This window comes from Lepisma saccharinum, chromosome 12, assembly GCF_977018435.1.
Source record: "Lepisma saccharinum chromosome 12, izLepSacc3.1, whole genome shotgun sequence".
In the NCBI taxonomy this organism is placed as follows: domain Eukaryota; kingdom Metazoa; phylum Arthropoda; class Insecta; order Zygentoma; family Lepismatidae; genus Lepisma; species Lepisma saccharinum.
The window spans coordinates 28,082,478-28,102,640 of NC_139240.1; the positions used below are offsets into that span (position 1 = coordinate 28,082,478).

Here is a 20,163-nt window from a genome sequence, read left to right on the forward strand (position 1 = left end):
ACAGGTTCAGGTTTTTAACTCTGATAAAAAAGGAAGTCCACATTACAAATGCAGCCAAAGTTTATGGTTATAAGAGCTCTTAGTAAAGTGTCGATTGATTGATTTGGTTTATTTTTCTGCGCATTTATTCCACTTTTGGCTAATCGCGAAGACAAGGATGACTGATGATAAGATGAAATTAATGAAGGGACAACCATGCCCAGGCCGAGATTCGATCCCGAGACGGGATCCCTGATGTCATAGCATTGTGCTAACCACTCAGCCACGGAGGTCGGCTTAGTAAACTGCTGTTGCAAACTTATACGTCGCAGTTTTATTTTTTCTTAATCATCTCTTAACTTAGAAATAATAGTTCATGTTTTTAGAGCGTTGTTTTTTTAAGCTATTTCTGAGCGTAACTACTACTACAATTGCTCTTATGTCCCTTTATACACAATCAATACTGTGGCGGTAGAAATTCTCTTTCCCGATTTTATACTAGGTAATCCTCGAATGCAAAAAGCTGATTTAATTAAAATTTACAGTGTCTGGAGTAACTGGGGAAAAAGTTGAAGAAAATCCAGCGACTTGTCTAATACTGGGACACGGGTTCGAATCCCGGACTGGGCATGGGAGCTCTTTGTGAGTGTCCCTTCATCGATTTCGAAGTAAAATAGAACCAAATCAATTAACCAATCTGTCCAATACTGGTTGGTTACCTTCCGTGATTGAAATAAAAGTTTTAATTCGAGGATATTTCGGGGGTTCAGGCATGATAGCCCTCCTCCATTACCATTAATGTGAGTATGCTTTGAATGTGTTGTTAAAAAAATTACATCCTGTAACTTTGGCTAGTTTTAAATATAAGCAATCTAAGGTGTTATCAGGTAGAGTATTTGAAAATATGTATCCCCGAATGCGTAGTGGCTGAAGCTCTAAATCTTAGTTAACACAAAAATCACGAAATGTTTCCATAAAGTTTTAAACGTCAAGTACATAAATCCACGCACAGTCAAAACCATTTATTTTCGAATATTTCTGAGAAATGAACAGAAAATGGAGGTCGGATTTTTTCCAGTAATGAAACAGCTTTTTGCAAAGTGTTGGGGCAATGCCGGCGATTAAGGGGGGGGGGGGGCAATCCTTTCACCTCACCTCAGTTTTGGCACCCGATCATCGCCACTGGTTGGGGGAAACTGTACCTTTACCTTAGGTCAATTAAGGGGGTGGGGTTATCATACCCACAGATCGTACCCTTTGAAGTGCAAATTCATAATAAAATTTCTATTGACATAACAGTAATAAATTTATCTTTTGACATCTAAAATTAATAATTAACGTTCAATAATGATAGTGGAAAGCTTTTCCCATTCTACCCGCCCCCCCCAGAACGTTGATAATCCGCTATTATTAGTTCTTCTGATTTTTTAAGCAGATCTCCTGATTTTTCAGGGCACGATCTCCCGATTTTTGAAAATCTGACCTGGCAACGCTGAAGGAGAGAGAGGAGTTTAGCCGCGAGGTCCCAGCAGGAAACTTTTCCAGGAACGGGAAATTTTGTAGCCAAGGAAGGGAAAAGGGCGAAACATCTAAAATGTGGAAGAAACTGTGGAATTAGACGTAATTGGTAACGTTACGATGTAACACCTGAAATGTATTTTCTTGCCATTTGAACTCAGGTGATCGTGATTGACAACATTCAAGTTAAAATATTATTTAACATCGACTAAAATAAAGCAGATTTTGTCTAATATGAAGAAAATAAATTCACTATATACTCAGTGATATATCCACCTCTAAATAACACTAATATATTTTTTTCGCAACAGACCCCCTTGAAATTTATTCACAAACATCTAATTTGGAAGCCGAGTGGCGGATTGTTTAGCACATCGTGCTATGACACCCGGGGTTCTGCGTTCGAATCCACGGATATTTGTGAGTGTCCGTTCATCAATTTCATCAGTCATCACTCGTCCCCATCTTCGCAAATTAGCGAAAAGTGGCACAAAAAGTGAAGTAAAATAAAGCAAATCAATCAATCAGTCTAATTTGGTGCTAAATTTGCCTCTACATCACTTACACCCTCCTAGATTAGAACTTCTGGATAAATCCTGAAAGTAGGGACCATTTATTTTCTATTTTATTGTTATATTTCTTGGTTGTGGAAGACAAGAAATTTTAAGGTCGAAAGGGATTGCTTTTTTGTTATACCGGTGGGAAATTTTTCTCTGCTAGGCAGAATTTTGCAGAATCACATTATCCATAAGCCGCTTTTTAAACCAGGCTGTTGGAACGAATTCCACTTAGATTTATTCAGATTCCAAATACTCGTTCCAAGACTCACTGACTCGCCTATTCCCTTGTGCAGTAATTTAGACGTCATGAATAATACACTATTTTATTGCTTATTTCAGACTCACGTTTTCTTCTGCCTTTAGCTTTTTGTGAAGAATAAACACCTGAAATGTCATATTTCGTTTAAATTCGAACTCGGTTGATCGTAATCGAGTTAAAAGTTTAATTAATTAGTAATAAGGTCTGAAGATAAAGCAAATTTTGTAAATTTAATGTGTAATGTGAAGATAATAAATTAAGTACACGCTCATTCAATTTTTCGCGACACGCCCTAATAAAGTTTATTTACAAACGCCTAATTTCGTGCAAAATTTACCTTTACACTTCTCCGCTTAAGATTCTACTCGGACTATCATCCTCCTAGACCGAAAGTGCTGGATAATTCTACAATTAGTGCCATTTGTTTCTATTTTTATCTCCTTTTTTTTTTAAAAAAAAAGGGAATTTTAAAGTCCAGAAGGGAATTTTTCTAACAGCTGACTAGATTTTCCTGCCAAGGAAGTGTGGAGAGGGCAGCTTCCACTTGGTGTTCGGCAGAACTCTTCTCGTCAGCTTGACAATGACCCGCCAAGAAGAAAACAAGACTTCCATCTCCCCGACAACCCCCCACCAACCCATAAATTCTGCAAATGAACCTGACCCTCCCTTTCCCTCTGTGCCCCGTCACCCTTCATTCTGCGATCTTCTCGTCGGCTGCCGGCTTGTACATGCACAGTTATTTGAGGTTTTAAGGTTCCCGGTCTGGGCATGGAGAGAAAGTTCGGAACTTTTCAACAGCGAGCATCAGCAAGTTGTACTTCTCGACTTCAATAATATGTAATCCATGCAGGTTGTCGAAATGCATAAGCATACCGAAGAACTTATTTGAATTGTTTAGCCTCTTATAGCTTACATATTTCGTAAATCCTCACTTGTACTTCGTATTTTTGTTATTTGGTGTCGCGGCCTACCCGTCGCCTTGTAATCAAGGGGTCCCGGGTTCGATTCCCGGTGGAGGCACTTAGTGGTTCGGATCCCACTTTAAACTGTAGGTCCAGTCCCAATTGGCCTTACTGTGCAGTGGCGTGCCCAAGGGGGGTTGGTGGGGGTTATAACCCCCCCTTTGGACCAGCATTCCTAAAAAAAGAACATCAAATGTAGGAAAAGATGGCAAAATAAGGGCAGACTACCAATAAAAGTGTTCATAACCCCTCCCTTTCCAAAATCCTGAGCACGCCACTGTTACTGTGCTTAAAGTGGACTTAAAACACCAAATCAATCCAATCAATTTCTTATTTGGTGTAAATAAATCCAATCAATTTCTTATTTGGTGTCGCATTTCTACCACGTTTGGCTAATCGCGATGAGGATGAATGAATGATGAAATTGGTGAAGGGACGAAAGAACACCCATGCCCAGGCCGGGAATTTAACCCAAAAATTTCGGTAGCGAGATCTAAACTTGACTAATTTATGCGCTCTGCTCGTAAATATTCGTAAAATATAAGAACCCAGCGTTACAAACAATACTTGTAAACTTACTTTTGTATGAAAAATACACACTGTGTGTGCGTGCGTGTGTTTGTGTGTTTGTTAAGATTTTTCTCTCTCCCCACCAGTCTTCAATGATTTCGTACCCTCTTTACATTACGTTTTTTTTCTATCATGTTTGTCTATCGCAGCAATGAGGATAATGACTAGTTGTGAAGAAAGAACACCCATGCCCAGCCCGGGACTCGAACCAGCGAAATTGAGTGGCGAGATTGAACTGTCGTCCACATAAAATGCTGGCCGCCAAGCTGGTGGATTATTTATGCTTAGATGAAACTGATGACGGGACACCGACAAGGGAATGCCCAACCTTGGTTTCGAACCCAGAAACTACAAGTTCGTGATCTAGAAGTTCAGAATGAAAAATGCTTAGCTGTAAGGAAAAGTTTGGCGGCCGCCGTGGCGGAATGGAAGCACATCGTGCTACAATGGCAAGGGCCCCGGGTTCCAATCCCGGGCTGGGCATGGATGTGCAGAGTGTCCATTCATCAATTTCATATATCATTCATCACCATCTTCGCAATTAGACAAGAGTGGTACAAAAGCGAAGTAAAATAAAGCAAATCAATCAATAACGAAAAGTTTACAATACCAGTACACAGGCCCGTAGACAGAATTTTATTTCGGAGTGGCTCATCCGTTATCAGCAGCCGCTATCTAAAGGCAAAAAGGTGGTAGAGATAGAAGCCCTGAAGATTAATTTCTCAATATATTAAAAGTTATTATGCAAGATGTTTAATCCTGTTAAGGAAATAAAATAATTAATTACCACTATACACTCTTTAAATTAGATATTCGTAGGATTTCGAAGGGGCAGGGGGGTTCAACCTCCCGAACCCCCGCACTGGCTACGTGCCTGCAGTACGGTACCATGTTTTCAAATTTCCAAAAGGACTGCACCTCTGAAAAATCTGTTCTCCAGATGTTTTTCCACAATCGTAGACCCTATGTCCAACACTGAACATTCGGACAATCGTACGTGAAACTTTCGTCGTGCTGGTTTCGTTGGCTTCGGTTTGTGAGCGCGGAACAGTGAGTGCAACGTAGCGATAATAATTCGTGAATTAATACATCGAGCGACCGAGGAATCATTCGCGGAGTGTGGAAATTTTGTTACTAAAGGATTGAGCCTAGGGTAGTGTGTTTTGTTTAATGTATTTTATTTCAAAAGGCGATACTTATTAATTGTTGTGTACTTATTAATTCTCGTTTGTGTAGTGTTTATTTGTGCTGTGAAAATATCTGGATGATGGAGAAGAGCAAGGAAGGAAGAAAACGCAGCGTAATTTGGCAGTATTTTACAGAAATATCACCAAATAAGGCTAAATGTGGTTTTTGTTCGTGTGTTCTATCGTTCAATTGTGGTTCCACAACAAATTTAACCCGTCACGCTGCTAGAAAACATCCAGGAATGGACGTAACAAGACCTAGGACAGCAAAGACATCCGTGAAAGAAAATACTTCTACACCTATTGTACCACAGCCTGGAACTTCAGCTTCCGCCTCCTGTTCTCAACCCGTCAGTGTATCACAATTGCCCGCCTCTACATTTTCTCAATCTTCAATTTCCCAGTTCCTACCAAGACCTTTGCCACCCAACGCAATGAAGAAAATAGACGAACAGTTAATCAGGATGGTAGTAAAAGAATATCATCCATTTAGTTTGGTAGAGGATGCCGAATTTAGAAATTTTGTGTCCATGCTAAATTCAAATTACAGTCTCCCTTCCAGAAAGACCATTTCGAACAGTTTAATACCATTGATATACAACCAAACAGTGGAAAAGGTGAAAGACGTTCTCAAGAATGCCACAGCAGTTGCTCTAACGACAGATGGTTGGACGTCAATCAACAATGAAAGTTTCATTGCTTTGACAGTACACTTTGTCGACGACCACTGTCAATTGAAATCATTTCTCTTGGACTGCTTCCAGTATGGTTTAAACCATACTGCAGAAAACCTGTCAAATGAAATGAAAAGAGTAATCAGCGAGTGGGGTTTGGAAGAGAAAGTGGCCGCAATTGTCACTGACAATGCCGCAAATATTGTTGCTGCTGTGCGCATAGGTGGGTGGCGCCACGTCCCATGTTTTGCTCACAGTATCAATTTGGTTGTGCAGAAGGGACTAGAAAAAATAAAAACCACACAAACGAAAGTAAAATCCATTGTTGAGTTTTTTAAGAGAAGCCCAAAAGCAATGAGTAAATTGAAATCTCTCCAGCAGCAGATGGGATATCCCGACCTTAAACTGAAACAAGATGTACCAACAAGGTGGAATTCAACTTATTACATGTTTCAAAGAATGTTGCAATTGCGAGAACCAGTTACGTCAGCTCTAGCGGTATGCAACCCTGATCTTCAGCAACTATCAACATCCGAATGGACGACAATAGAGAAAGCGTGCACCATTCTAAAAGCTTTTGAAGAGGTGACTAAAGAAATAAGCAGCGAAAAAGACGTAACTATAACTAAAACAATATTATTGGGCAAGGCTTTAATTCGTCATGTCTCAAATGCATCCCAAGAACCTAATTTACCACCTGAACTCCAAATGATGAACGAGAAATGTATGCAGGAATTGCAAGATAGGTTCTCAAAATTAGAGGATACGCCTTTGTTGGCCGAAGCAACGCTTCTTGATCCCCGATTTAAGAGGCAGGGATTTCATGATGAACGGGCATTCAGGGCTGCATACCAATCGGTATCGCACAAAGCCAGGAACATTAAAATCAGAAATGATGAAGAGGTGCACCACGAAACATCATTGCCTCAGCCCGCAGTAGTTACGTCCATGTTGTGGCAAGATTTTGACAGGAAGGTGACAAACTTGCTGCAACCAAAAAATCCCACTGCTGCTGGAATAGTAGAAACAGATAAATATTTACAGGAGGGGCTAATTAACAGAACGGATGACCCCCTGCTCTGGTGGAAAGAAAGACAAGCACTGTACCCCAGGCTTTTTGAAGTAGTGAAACGAAGATTATGCATTCCAGCAACTTCAGTGCCCTGTGAACGCGTGTTCTCAAAAGGTGGCCAACTGCTTAACGAAAGACGGAACAGATTAAGTAGTGACAAAGTTTCAAAAGTGCTGTTCTTAAATTACAATTTGTAGACTGTTCCGACTGACTTTATGTTGTATATAAACACCTAGGTTACTTTGTACATATTATTTTCTATTTAACATTCTGCGCGCCTTCCCTAGGCTTAACCTTATTAATGTAAACACTCTCTATGTATATAAGTGAAAGTTTGGATTTATCTGGATCGGATACTTTAGAAGCTGATGCCAACAGTATCATTCTGTTATTAGGAACGGATGAGGGTAAGTAATTACTCTTTTTTAGCTATATATATTTGTGTATTGATACTTTTACGAAAATGCCCATGCACTTTACTTCGAATTTCTTGATACACGTAGTAGCCTAATGTTTATACTGTACAATTGAATATTTTTCCTACATTTATGACATACACATTTCCTTGTACTACAGAGATTGAGATTCTGTAGTTTTGAATAGTCAATCTCTCTCTCTCTCCATGTTATATGATTATCTAACGAGGCGTTTATAAGAATATAGTTCAAACGTCGCCAGGGGCCCGTGTTCGGATCCCGGTCGGGGCATGGGCATTCTTTGCGAGTTTTCCCTCATCAGTTTCACCATATCACTCATTCTCATCGTTGCGATTAGCAAAAAGTGGCAAAAATCCCACCGTGAATAACATTCAAGTATAGAAAATATATGTTGAACAGTTGTAATTTGTCCCATCTACTTATTCCTATTCCCTTTTCAATTAAATCTTCATTTTATGTTTCGTTGTGTACATATCTGGGATCCGAATTCTAGTAATAATATTAGGAGAAAGATTGTCCTAATTAGAAAGGACCAAAATTAGTACTTTTTTTGTCATTAAATAATATAATTGATAATAGTATATGAGTTACGTGAATACAGGTTGTAAGCCTGTTTACAAATGTGTGATCAGCTTTATTTTGTTGCAACTGGTTATTTTTAATTAAAAATTGGTAACTGCACTTCAATGTCATTTTGTGGATTCAAATCCACAATGCAGCCAAATCTTGCCTCTTTGAACGATGCATTCAATTTTGACGTTGAGAAAAAGGTCGGAAGGACGAGGGGAAAGAGACGTGAGGGCGGGAGAGGGGTTTGTGAAAGTGATAGACATCTCTGTCTACGATTGCGCAGGCGCAGTAGATCGGAATCAATCCATTGGAATCGGAACGATTCGTTCACTTGCTGTGTAAGGCTTTTCTTATGGTCGGAACGAATTCGTTCCGAATTCGTTCCGATTCCAAATACTCGTTCCAGAGGACCCATTCCTAGACCTTGAAATGTGTACCCGGCCAATTAAGCTTGGGCATGGCTTGGGGCACCGGTTTCTCAATAACGGGAAGAGGCCGGGGGGGGGGGTCGTAAAGCCGCGAGGTTCCTAGCAGGAAACATTCCAAAGAGTGGAAAAAAAAAAACAGTCCCTTTTCAATGTTGAGGCAGATAGCGGGAAGTAGGGGAACCGAGAAGTGGAAGTGGTTTGTGGGCGTTGTTGAAAATAGCGCATGCGCAGTAGGTCTCCGGAATCGATTCCAGCCGACTTCCGGAATCGGAACGATTCGTTCACTTGCTGGTTTCGTTCCTTTGGAACGATTCGTTCCGGAACGACACATCACTACATGACTGTAACAAACCGCATCTAGGAGCGAGGGATTGCAGGCTATTTTGTTTCTTTGTTAGCGAAGTTTTCTTTTGCTGGTTTTGTCATTGTTGTACAATGAGCAGTGGCGGAAAGAAAGATAATCCCTTACACAGCGATGCAAGAGAATTTCAATGTGTATAAGTACATTGATTGCGATGAAAACTAAACCACAGGTGTTCACAATGTTTGTGGCGACAGGTATCAGTGAAAGATATGTGTGGGGAATTTTGAAGGAGAAAGACAAAAGTGTTGCGAAACATTTTTCAACGCCGGGCAAAAACCGACCGAACGCCCAGCAACGTATCACAAATCTGGATTCTTTTGATGAAGCAGTCGTGAACCGAACAATCCATGATTTATACACGAACGGCATTGTTGTCACCTTACATAAACTGATGAAGGAACTGCAACAAAATATTAAGGTTTCGCGTTGGTCATATGATCATAAGATAGGTACTATTATCGTATGAGGGAAACACCTACGAATCATATATTTCGGACTTCTTTACATTGCTAACGTGTTATTTTCGAATGTGGAACATTTCCTAAAGTGAAATAATGCATATCAATGTCTGGTACTACTTTACTATACCTGAGACACCTGGGAATCATTTCTTTCGCACTTTTTTACATTGCTAACGTACTATTCTGCATTCCGGAACACTTATTTAGGTGAAATAATTGAATTTGTTAGGAAAGTAATGTATATTTCTTACATTTACGAGCACTTACTGTTCTTGTTTATTTCCACACACAACATGGCGATAGCTTACCGTTGATCGTTCCTTGAGCCAGAAAAACCATTGACGTTAGCCCAAAAATTCACGATAGCCCCACAAACCATCACGGGGACGAGGTATGCCTACTAGGTTAGGTTAGGCCTGTTAGGTTTGGTTCCATTAGCACTCCTTTCGTTCAATTTAGCATATACGGACAATACGAGAGCGTATTGTGCTCTCATGCAGGAAGCAAATTGCGGCAGCAGCAATAGCGCGTCGGAAATAGATTTTCGTACAAAACCACATGCATTCGCATTAAAATGAATCAAACTTACATTCCCGAACATCAACAACGCTACAGAAAATGATTTGCGTAAGTACTTTCTCCTGTAAATTTGAAGAAATCTGTCTCAGGTATAGTAAAGTGTTACCCGATGTCTATTTCTTAGATTTACGAGTACTTACTGTTACTGTTGTTTCGAATCTGTAATACATTATGGCCGTGATAGCGTACTGGTTTAGGGGGCGTTGTGAGGGCTAGAGTCTAGTTTACGTCCTTCTTGCCCGTTTACGTCTTTCTTGCGCACTACATCTTGCCCGTTTACAAAACCGACGGCACTCCGGCATCCGTAGGGTAAGTAAGTTGGCTCGGGTACCCTTTTCTACACCCCCAATTTTTCGCACATTTCAAATATTCTCGTTACAAAAATTAGTTCTTCATAATAAACGATGTTTCTAAATAGCGCGGAAAGTAATTTTTTAGATCTACGTGCTACGAAACTTACGTTTTTTATGAAATTAAAATTCCTTGCGTAACGTCAAAAAGGTTTTTCACAACTTTATGATGGCGAATGATGCATTCATGTCACAGGCGCAAGTCTGAAGATTTCGGATGATCGATTTATGTCACAGGCGCACGTCTGATTTTTCTTTTTTTTCTTATGATTGACTTGTGCAATAGGAAGATTTGCGATTGTGATATGTTCTCTGTGCGATATATTGGTAGATTGGACATTTCAGACATTCAATTTCATTTATGCGACTTCAGAAATTCGAAATAATAATATTTTTTTCGCAACTGCATGCCGTAAAGGGGAGGGTTGTTTTTTCTAAATGACTTGTGGGATGGGATAATTTGCGACTTCTAGTTTTTATGATGGGAAGGGAGTGGAGGTTGGTATTCTGTGGAAAAGGCCAACAAGGACTTTCAACGTAGGTGTTACTTCATTTTTGGACTTACAAATTGAAATTCGACCCACAATTCAATACCTGGCCTTGGTAAAAAGAGGTAAGTTACCTTCTTTGGTTTAATTTTAGCCTTCATTACAGGGAGATGGTCTGCTGCCCCACGAACCATTGGCGCTAGCCCCACGAACCATTGGCGCTAGCCCCACGAACCATTGACGCTAGCCCCACGAACCATTGGCGCTAGCCCCACGAACCATTGGCGCGTGGATAGGTTAGTTCAGTTAGGTTGAGATCGATAGTTAAAATTTGGTGGCGTGTTAGTATCACGATCTAGAAATTGGAAGTAATTGTGAACCATATCAAACGACAAAATTTCAACTTTAAACGGCTGTACAGTCGTAAATACTTCTTTCCGCGCTCCAATTTTTTTTTATTCACAAATAGGATCAAATAATGTTCATAATGACAAAAAAAAATATTCAAAATTCGAGGGTGTAGAATAGGGTACCCGACCCAGTAAGTTTTTCTTTTTACACTTTCTGTCACTAACCATTCACGGGAACGAGGTATGCCTACGAGGTTAGGTCTGTTAGGTTAGGTTCCATTAGCACTCATTTCACCCCTAAATATGTGCTTCACCTTCAAAAAATGTCCTCAGTACGTTCAATCACGCATATCCGGACAACATCGTTTTTTCTCGATTTTCTCCTCCAGGAAATTTTTCCTCGCCTTGGGATTTACTTTGTTGAATTCCTTATAAAATAACCTTTCCAACAATATATGACACGTATTCCTTAGGAAAAGGACGTAAACTAGACTCTTACCGTTCTGAGAGTGTTTTGTCGATTTATGCAGTGTTGCAACCTCGTTCACTGGAAAATATCTACTTTCGTGCCCGGATTTGAAATTATGCTAATACGTCGCAAACCATTAATGTTAGCCCCAAAAACCATTTTCCGTAAGGTTAGGTTAAGTTAGGTTAGGCAAGCATAGTTAAAAAAAAATTGGTAAATGTCTGTTATATCAGAGACAAATTTCTATCGGATATTTTCAGTTTCAAATGGTTCGTTCTTACCAATTGGGTATTGCAGAACATAGTTGAAGGTGCCATTATACTTTTTACACAAAAATAACTTCGATTTTTCACATTAAGAGTAATTCTTTTGGGTCCTTTCTTCCGTTGAGGAACATACAATATGGCACGCACAGCTGTGGATCATCGCGCATGGTGTTTGTGTTTTGTCGATTTGGAGTGGGTATGCAGTGTTTCAACCTTCTTAACTGAAAAATACCTACTTTCGTGTCCATTATGTCATCACAAACCATTGACGGATAGCCCCAAAAACCATTCATGATAGCCCCAAAAACCATTCACGATAGCCTCACAGACCATTTCCGGCAAGGTTAGGTTAGGTAGCATAGTTTAAAAAAAGGCACGTTTGGAAACACTGGCGAGACCACGTGACTTTCGATGCAGGTTCATAATGAAAACAACGGCATAATATTGTCGCTTTGCACAAAATGAAAGGTTATTATATCAAAGTGCTTATTTCTTGTTGTGCAGCATTCTGCGGTGAGAAAATACCTCCACGAACTTTCAAAATGCTACAGAAACTCATTTCCGTAAGTAGTTTCTTCTGTAAAAATGAAGAAATGTGTCTCCGATATAAGGGACATTTACCAAAAAATTAAAAAAATGAATAATACTCGACACATCATGTTCTACTGAAAACACAGCGAGGCTGAAACACTGGCTATGGGGTTGCATCATCTTAACACACGGAACATTTCACTCTTATGCAGAAAGCAAATGGCGGGAGCAGAAACAGAGTGTTGGACATAGATTTTCGCAGAAAACAACATGCATTCACATTAAAATGGATCAAATCTACATTCAGGAACTTCGACAACACTAAAGAAAATTATTTCCGTAAGTACTTTCTCCTGTAAATTTGAAGGAATCCGTTTCCCTCATACGATAATGTTACCGAAAATTAGGGTTCAGATTTAAAAAGCATAGCGTAAGCAGCAGGAAGCTACTCCTTGAAAGAAACAGCATCGTTGCATTGCGGCGATCATTTTTGTGTGAAGTTAAAGAATTGCGAGAGAGCAACCCCGCCGGTCTTTTATTTACATGGATGAAAGTTTCGTGAACACGCACCACACTGTCCCCAACGTTTGGCTGGATTCCAAAGATTTGGGGGGGGGGGGGTTAAAAGTGCAAGCAGGAAAGGGTCTCAGGTTTATTATTGTGCATGCCGGTGGTGAAAGTGGATTTGTGGAAGGGGCGAAGTTAGTGTTCCTTCCAAAAACAGCTAACAATTTTATGTTGTGGTTCGAAGAACAGCTTCTTCCCAATCTGCCCTCAAAACTCTGTTATTGTGTGTGACAATGTTCCTTACTACAACAAGTTAGTGGAAAAAATTCCAACATCATAGAATAGAATAGAATACTTTATTAGTCATTAGACAACATGATTGCAATAGACTTCGTCATAATAAGTATATAAATACTAATATAAAAAATTACAAAAGAAAAGAAAATTAAAAATACATATTAAAATATTACACATTCAACAATACAGTTTGCAAATTACACTACATGTTTTATTACAGTGAAAGCAATTGGAAAATAGTACTCTATTTTGATTACAATACAAGTCATGTACAAAAACCCAATTTACAGCTCTGTGATGCATTATGAGTAGACATTTACATTTTACAGGCCCTGACGGAAGTGTTCTTCAAATTCCGTGACACTATATATACAATATTGTACTAATATATTATTAATGTGTTTAGCAAACTGCTTGTTTTTTAAATTACGTATAGAAGCTGGTAGCAAATTGAATAATCTCATTCCATTATGTTTAAAATTTTGTTGAGTCTTGCATAGTCTAGCGTATGGCATTTCTATATTCAGATTGTGCCTTGTATTATAGTCATGTACATTAGAACGCAACCTAAAACTGGGGAGGTTTTCCTTTATGTACATTAAACTATGATAAATATTTATAGAGGGCACTGTCATAATACGGTATTCCTTAAAGAATTCCCTACATGACTCCATATCCTGTACTCCTTTAATACAACATATAGCCTTCTTTTGCCATTTAAAGACTTCCTTTGCACCTGTAGAGTTTCCCCATAGTAAATTTCCATACAGTAAGTGTGAATGGAAAAGAGCGTAGTACACAGAGATCATCATTTCTTCACTTACAGACCTTTTTAATTTCCGCAATAGATACAAGACACGGGCAAGTTTCTTACATAGTTCCTGGGTATGAATTGACCAGCTTAATTTTGTATCTAAATATATGCCAAGCAATTTTACATAATCCTGATTATTTAAGGTGCATGGTGGGTTATTTAAGTAGAAAAAGTGAGTTTCTGTTTTTGTCGTATTTAACACCAAGCTATTTGTTTTAAACCATAAAGAGGAAGCATTTAACATTTCTTTATTTTTGATACTAAGGTTAAGAATACTATGATCATTTGTAATAAAGGTAGTGTCATCAGCGTAGATAGCTGTTTTATACGGTAGGCAATTAGGTAGGTCATTCATATAAACTAAAAACAAAAATGGACCTAACACTGATCCTTGGGGGACACCAGACAAAACGTCTAGCTCATCAGATTTCTTATTATTAAATTTTACTATCTGTCGTCGATTAGTGAGATAAGACTTAAAAAGGGATAGTTCAATACCCTTTATTCCATAATACTGTAGTTTTTTAAGCAAGATTTCATTCGCAACTGTATCAAAGGCCTTACTTAAATCTATCAAAGTAGTACATGTATATGAGCCAGACTCGAAACCTTTAATTATCTCATTTACGACCGTCTCTACCGCATTAATAGTAGATAACCCCGATCTGAATCCAAAGTGGGCTACATTAATAAGTGAATTCTGTTCAAACAGCAGGAAGGATGAAATGAAGTCCTGGCTGTCATCTCACAATATTCCGCATGCAGAAGGTTTGCTGAAAGCCGAATTATATGAAATTTACCAAATAAACAAACATAAAATAAACATCTAGCAGTGTTAACATTAAATTGAAGTTTGGTAGTTTGCACCGCGATCTTTACTGCTCGTACTCTTACTCGTGCAATGATTCCTTTTATAGTAGTTGCAACGCTGACTTAGCAGGGAGTGTCGTCACTGCCAGGTTATTCCTTCCTGGCTTAATGTAGAAGTAAATCGGAAGCTTAGTGGAATGCATTTAGGGACTTTTATTTTAATGCTACGGGAACCAAACCTGGCCTGCCTAACCTAGCTACGAAAGCATATATTGATGAAAAGGTAACACTTTCGTATAGTGGAAACTAATTTCTTACTTTTTACATAAGAAAGTACTTACGCAAATCATTTTCTTTAGTGTTGTTGAAGTTCAGGAATGTAGTTTTGATCCATTTTAATGCGAAATTGTGTGTTTATATCTCTGACACGTTATTGCTGCTGCCGCCATTTGCTTTCTGCACGTGAGCACAATGTTCTGTGTATTACACAACGTAGCCCCCAGTAACTGTTTCAAACTTTGCCGTGTTTTCACTATAACCTAACGTGTCGAGTATTTTTAATTTTAAAAAAAAAAATTAAACTATGCTTCCCTAACCTTACGGGAAATGGTTTTTGGGGCTAACGTCAATGGTTTACAGGGTATTTGCACAAAAGTAGGTATTTTTCAGTGAACAAGGTTGCAACACTGCATAAATCGACAAAACACTTGCACAGCGTGCGATAAACCAGTACACTATCACCATAATGTGTGTTACAGAATCGAAATAGCGAAGAACAGTAAGTACTCGTAAATGTGAGAAATAGACATTATTTTCGAAAGTAATTCATTATTACACCTAAAGAAATGTTCCACAATGCTGAATAGAACGTTAGAAATGTAAAGAAGTGCGAAATAAATGATTTATAGGTGTTTCACCTATATGAAAGTAGGGTAACATCATAGTATAAGGGAAACTGATTTCTTCAAATGTACAGGAGGAAGTACTTACGGAAATGATTTTCTGTAGCGTTGTGGAAGTTCGTGAAACTAGTTTTGATCTATTTTAATGCGAAAACATGTCGTTTTCTGTGAATATCTGTGTCCGACACGCTCTTTCTGCTGCTGCCATTTGCTTTCTACAAGAGAGTACAATGTTCCGTGTGCAACCCCATAGTCAGTGTTGCAGCCTCGCTGTGTTTTCACTAGAACATGACGTGTCGAGTATTTTTTTTTTAACTATGCTTGCCTAACCTAACTTAACCTAACCTTACGGAAAATGGTTTTTGGGGCTAACATGAATGGATTTTGGGGCTAACGTCAATGGTTTGTGCGGCTAACGTAATTGGTTGGTGAGGCCAACGTCAATGGTTTGCGACGTATTAGCATAATTTCAAATTCGGGCACGAAAGTAGGTATTTTCCGGTGAACGAAGTTGCAACACTGCATAAATCAACAAAACACTCGCACAACGTGCCCTGAACCAGTACGCTATCACCCGCCATAATGTGTTACAGAATCGAAAAAACAAGTAACAGTAAGTACTCGTAAATGTAAGAAATAGACATTATCTAAGTTAGAAATGCATTATTTTACCTTAGGAAATGTTCTGCATTCCAAAATAGTACGTTAGCAATGTAAAAAATATGATTTATAGGTGTTTCCCTTATACTATAATAGTACCATCGCTACAACTCCACAGTATGTGTTAACAGACGTAAATTGAGCCATATAAAAATTGCATTCATAGCATGATGTAATCGCAAGAAAACAAAAGGAACTTGCACCAAATACAATGCTATGGTCAGGTAATTACTTTTGCTGGTGAAGGCTCTTCTCAGCACCTGGTGAAAATAGCCTTATATGCTATTCTCACCAGATTTTAAACTGCATATGCATTTACTTGCTGATGTGTACGAAGCTTACGTCGGTGTGCAGTTATTTTCGTGCACGAAATGGGTACTTTTTTTCTGTATGCCATGGAGTTGGTAAAATACCGCACAGTGTTCTGATATGGACTGGTTCTGCTAATATGGCACATGAATAAGAAGGGGTGTTACGTTTTTAAATGCTTTTGTTAGGTTAGGCTGGTCAGATTTAGGGCTATTAGCATTAAAATTACTTTGGTAAATACTTCCCAATACCCGATCATGTAATTTCTGGTCTTCAACACTTTCTGCTATTCTCACTACGTTGTGACAGTAATAGTCACACCCATTGTTAATTTGAAATAACTTCTTAGCAGTAAGTTCAACAACACTGCCAATGAATATAATAAAACAAGATAAAATACAGTGTCCACTCTGTTCCCATGAAAGCTTCATTGCATTGATTGAACATAATGGGTTGCTTGCCTATGTAGGACATACATTTTTAAATACTGCATGTTTGGGGCCAAATTGTGGTCACTAACGTTTTGACAATGGGAACTGCATAGCAGCCAGATATTTTGGACGGTCGATGTGGTTTTCCATTTGGACGAAATCAGCCAAGACAATTAAATATGACAGGCTTATAATTTGGCATAATTAATACATGGAGGAGATATTTATTCATGAAACATCCAGAAAAATAATGGAAAAACACAACAGTGAATAGATCTTGTGTTGCATAGTATTTTTGATTTATGATTGTTGTTGAGTTGGTGTTTTAAGTTCACTCTATGCACAGTAAGGTTAATTGGGACTGGACCTACAGTTTGAAGTGGGATCTGAACCATTATGAGCCTCCACCGGGTATCGATCCAGGGACCCATTGATTACAAGGTGATGATGCTACCACTGCACCATCGGCGAGGCCCCTTTTGATTGATTTAATGACCTTTGGGACTTTAAGGAAATTGAATAAATGAGGTGAATGAGCAGAATTCATTCCAACAAAGTTACAACACTGCATTCACAAAATAATTTGTTTCATAAATTAAAGTACAGAATGAAATATTCGCTAGTATTTACTCTACCTATGTCATCTCGGAAAAAATTAAGTGTTTTTGCAAGGGGAAGAAGGTAGGAAACCTGATTGATAAAATTAAATTCTCACTGAAAAAGGTTACATTATATCCAGTGCTTTTTTTTCTTTTTTTCTGGGAAGGAAGGTTCCAGTACTATTCAAGTTGGTTTGATCTTGTGCTCATGATAAGAATCCATCAAAATTGTATTATGGTCACCCTTTACCCTCTGTACCCCCTAGATTTTGATTTGATTTAGTTTATTTTACTTCGAGTTTTGTGCCTCTTGGCTAATTTGCGAAGATGGGGATGAGTGATGAAATTGATGAATGGACATTCACAAACAACCAAGCCTGACCGGGATTCGAACCCGGGACCCTTGGCGTCGATGTGATAACCACTCGGCCACAGGGTCGGGCTGTACCCCTTGGAGAATGTGGGTACAGAGGTATTTTGCATGGTATATGAATACTTTGTTGTTTATTAATGCTTTCAGTTGATTTTAGATCGCAGAAATGTGTTATTGTGGAATAAAGTATGTCTGTTACATTAGCATCTTATTTCACCGCGAAGAACAACTGCCTGAAGGCTTTGCGAAAGTGAATCTAGCACCCAAAACGACATTCCACAACAGAAACTATAATTTAACGTTGTTAGGTTTGGTACCAATATTTATTATCGATGTGTTCTTTCATTATTTGAGTGTACATACAAAGGGTTTTAATAATAAGAAGCAGGGAAAGCACTCCAAAATGGCAGGTTTTTTCTTTCGAACTTTGTGTTCGAATATCTCAGTTATTTGTGTTTTCCACGCACTGATTTTATATTATGCAAGACATAAAATCTGTCGATTAATATAAATTTTGGCCCAAGTTCCTTTTGTTTTATTACTAATTCATCATGCTACGAATGTAATTTTAACATGGTTTGATTTTTACTTCTGTTAACACATACTGCGGAGTTTTAGTGATTACTTAAGATTTTCTTCAATATATGCTTTAAGTTAGGTTAGGGTGCCCAGGTTTCATTCTTTTAGCAGCAACCTTGAGCTTCTGTACCCCCTGGAGTATGTGAAATATCTTGCATGGTATATGAAGATTTTGTTGTTCAAGAACGTATTCAGTTGATTTTAGCTCTCGGAAATGTGTTATTGTGAAGTAAAGTACAGGGTTATTACAAATGATCTTTCCGATTACAAAATTGAATAACTCACGTTTAATAACACTCAGATATATGAAAGTGGTATCAATGAATAGGGAAACTCAAGTTTTTTATTACATTTGGTTCACAACATCACATCACATGTGCACAACGTAAGCTCCCTGTGTCACGCGACACACATCGAGCCTGTAGTCCAATTCCTGCCATACACGTTGTAACATTTGACAATCCACTAATCAATGGCCTCTGTGATGCGAATATGAAGATCCTGGATGGTAGGTGGTAACTGTGGCCGACACACTTGTTTAAGTTCGGGGGAATATGTAGGCCTCTCTCTCACACGCTCCACAGTTGCCTCGCTTACTGGTGGACGGCCGGTTGACTTTCGCTTGCACATGCATCCCCTTGCTTTAAAGTCAGAATACCACTTACGGATACTGGGCCCACTGGGTGCATCTTCACTAAACTTCCTTCTAAAATTACGTTGCACATTGATAACAGACTGGCAGACGTGAATATCCAGCACACAAAAAGCCTTCCTGTCTTCGTAGGCAGCCATTTTCTCTCCTATCGCTCCTAGCGACGAAATCAATAACTACCCGACAGTTGTACCAACCACTGAAACTTTTTGAGTTTCCCTTTCCATTGATACAACTTTCATGTATCTGAGTGATATTAAACGTGAGTTATTCAAGTTTGTAATTGGAAAGATCATTTGTAATAACACTGTATGTCTATTACCTCAGCATGTTACTTTACCTTGAAGTAGAACAGCCCGAAGGCTTCGTGCAAGTGAATAGCTATAGCACCCAAAACTACTTTCCACAACAGCAGTTATAATTTTACGTAGTTAGGTTTGGTACTGATAGTTATTTTCGGCGTGTTCTTTCGCTACTTTAGTGTACATACAAACAGTTTTTACTAACAAAAAGCGATGAAAGTACTACAAAATTGCAGGTTTTAACTTACGTGGGCCATTATTTGGGATCAAATATCTCCGTTATTTGTGCTTTTCTAATGCTGGAACCACTTTTACATTACGTAAAACATTGAAAGCTGTCGATTAAAAAAAATCGACGTAATTCTCGAGTGGATACAGTGGGTAAACGCCCTCCTCTAACATTAAAATAAAGTCCCCAAATGCATTCTACAAAGGTTCCAATTTACTTCTATATTAATTACCACTAGTCTACAATATTTACAGTTAGTGTAAACGGAAAATACATTGCCCATGGGAAGCCGGCATGCTTACATATGGTAAAAGCTTTCTTTCGAATACATGGACAACAAATGTGTTGTGAATCAAGCAGTCTGAAATGAAGTATAACTCATGTTTTAGAATATCTTCATTGTCCTTAAAATATACTACAAATGGATCAACTTTTACCATTGAATTGATCCAGTGGAACCCTTGTACTTCATCCTCTAAAATAAATTAGTAATTCTCAGGGAAAACAGGTCACCACAGCTTCATCATGCACTAGAGAACTTTTCTTTTCAGAAAAACATAGTGATTGCTGTTTGGCTATAAAATCGTGTCTGTTGAGGTTGATCAACTGATTTGGAAAATCGTGA

The 20,163-nt window shown here is 38.6% G+C and overlaps 1 protein-coding gene across 1 annotated transcript; it reads left to right on the forward strand.

The window, feature by feature from the left end:
- The first annotated feature begins 5,277 nt into the window (after positions 1 to 5,277).
- Positions 5,278 to 6,978, forward strand: LOC145996283 (E3 SUMO-protein ligase ZBED1-like). Its single transcript, XM_083132711.1, has one exon. The coding sequence runs from the start codon at positions 5,278 to 5,280 to the stop codon at positions 6,976 to 6,978; it is 1,701 nt and encodes a 566-aa protein (XP_082988837.1).
- Positions 6,979 to 20,163: the final 13,185 nt, after the last annotated feature.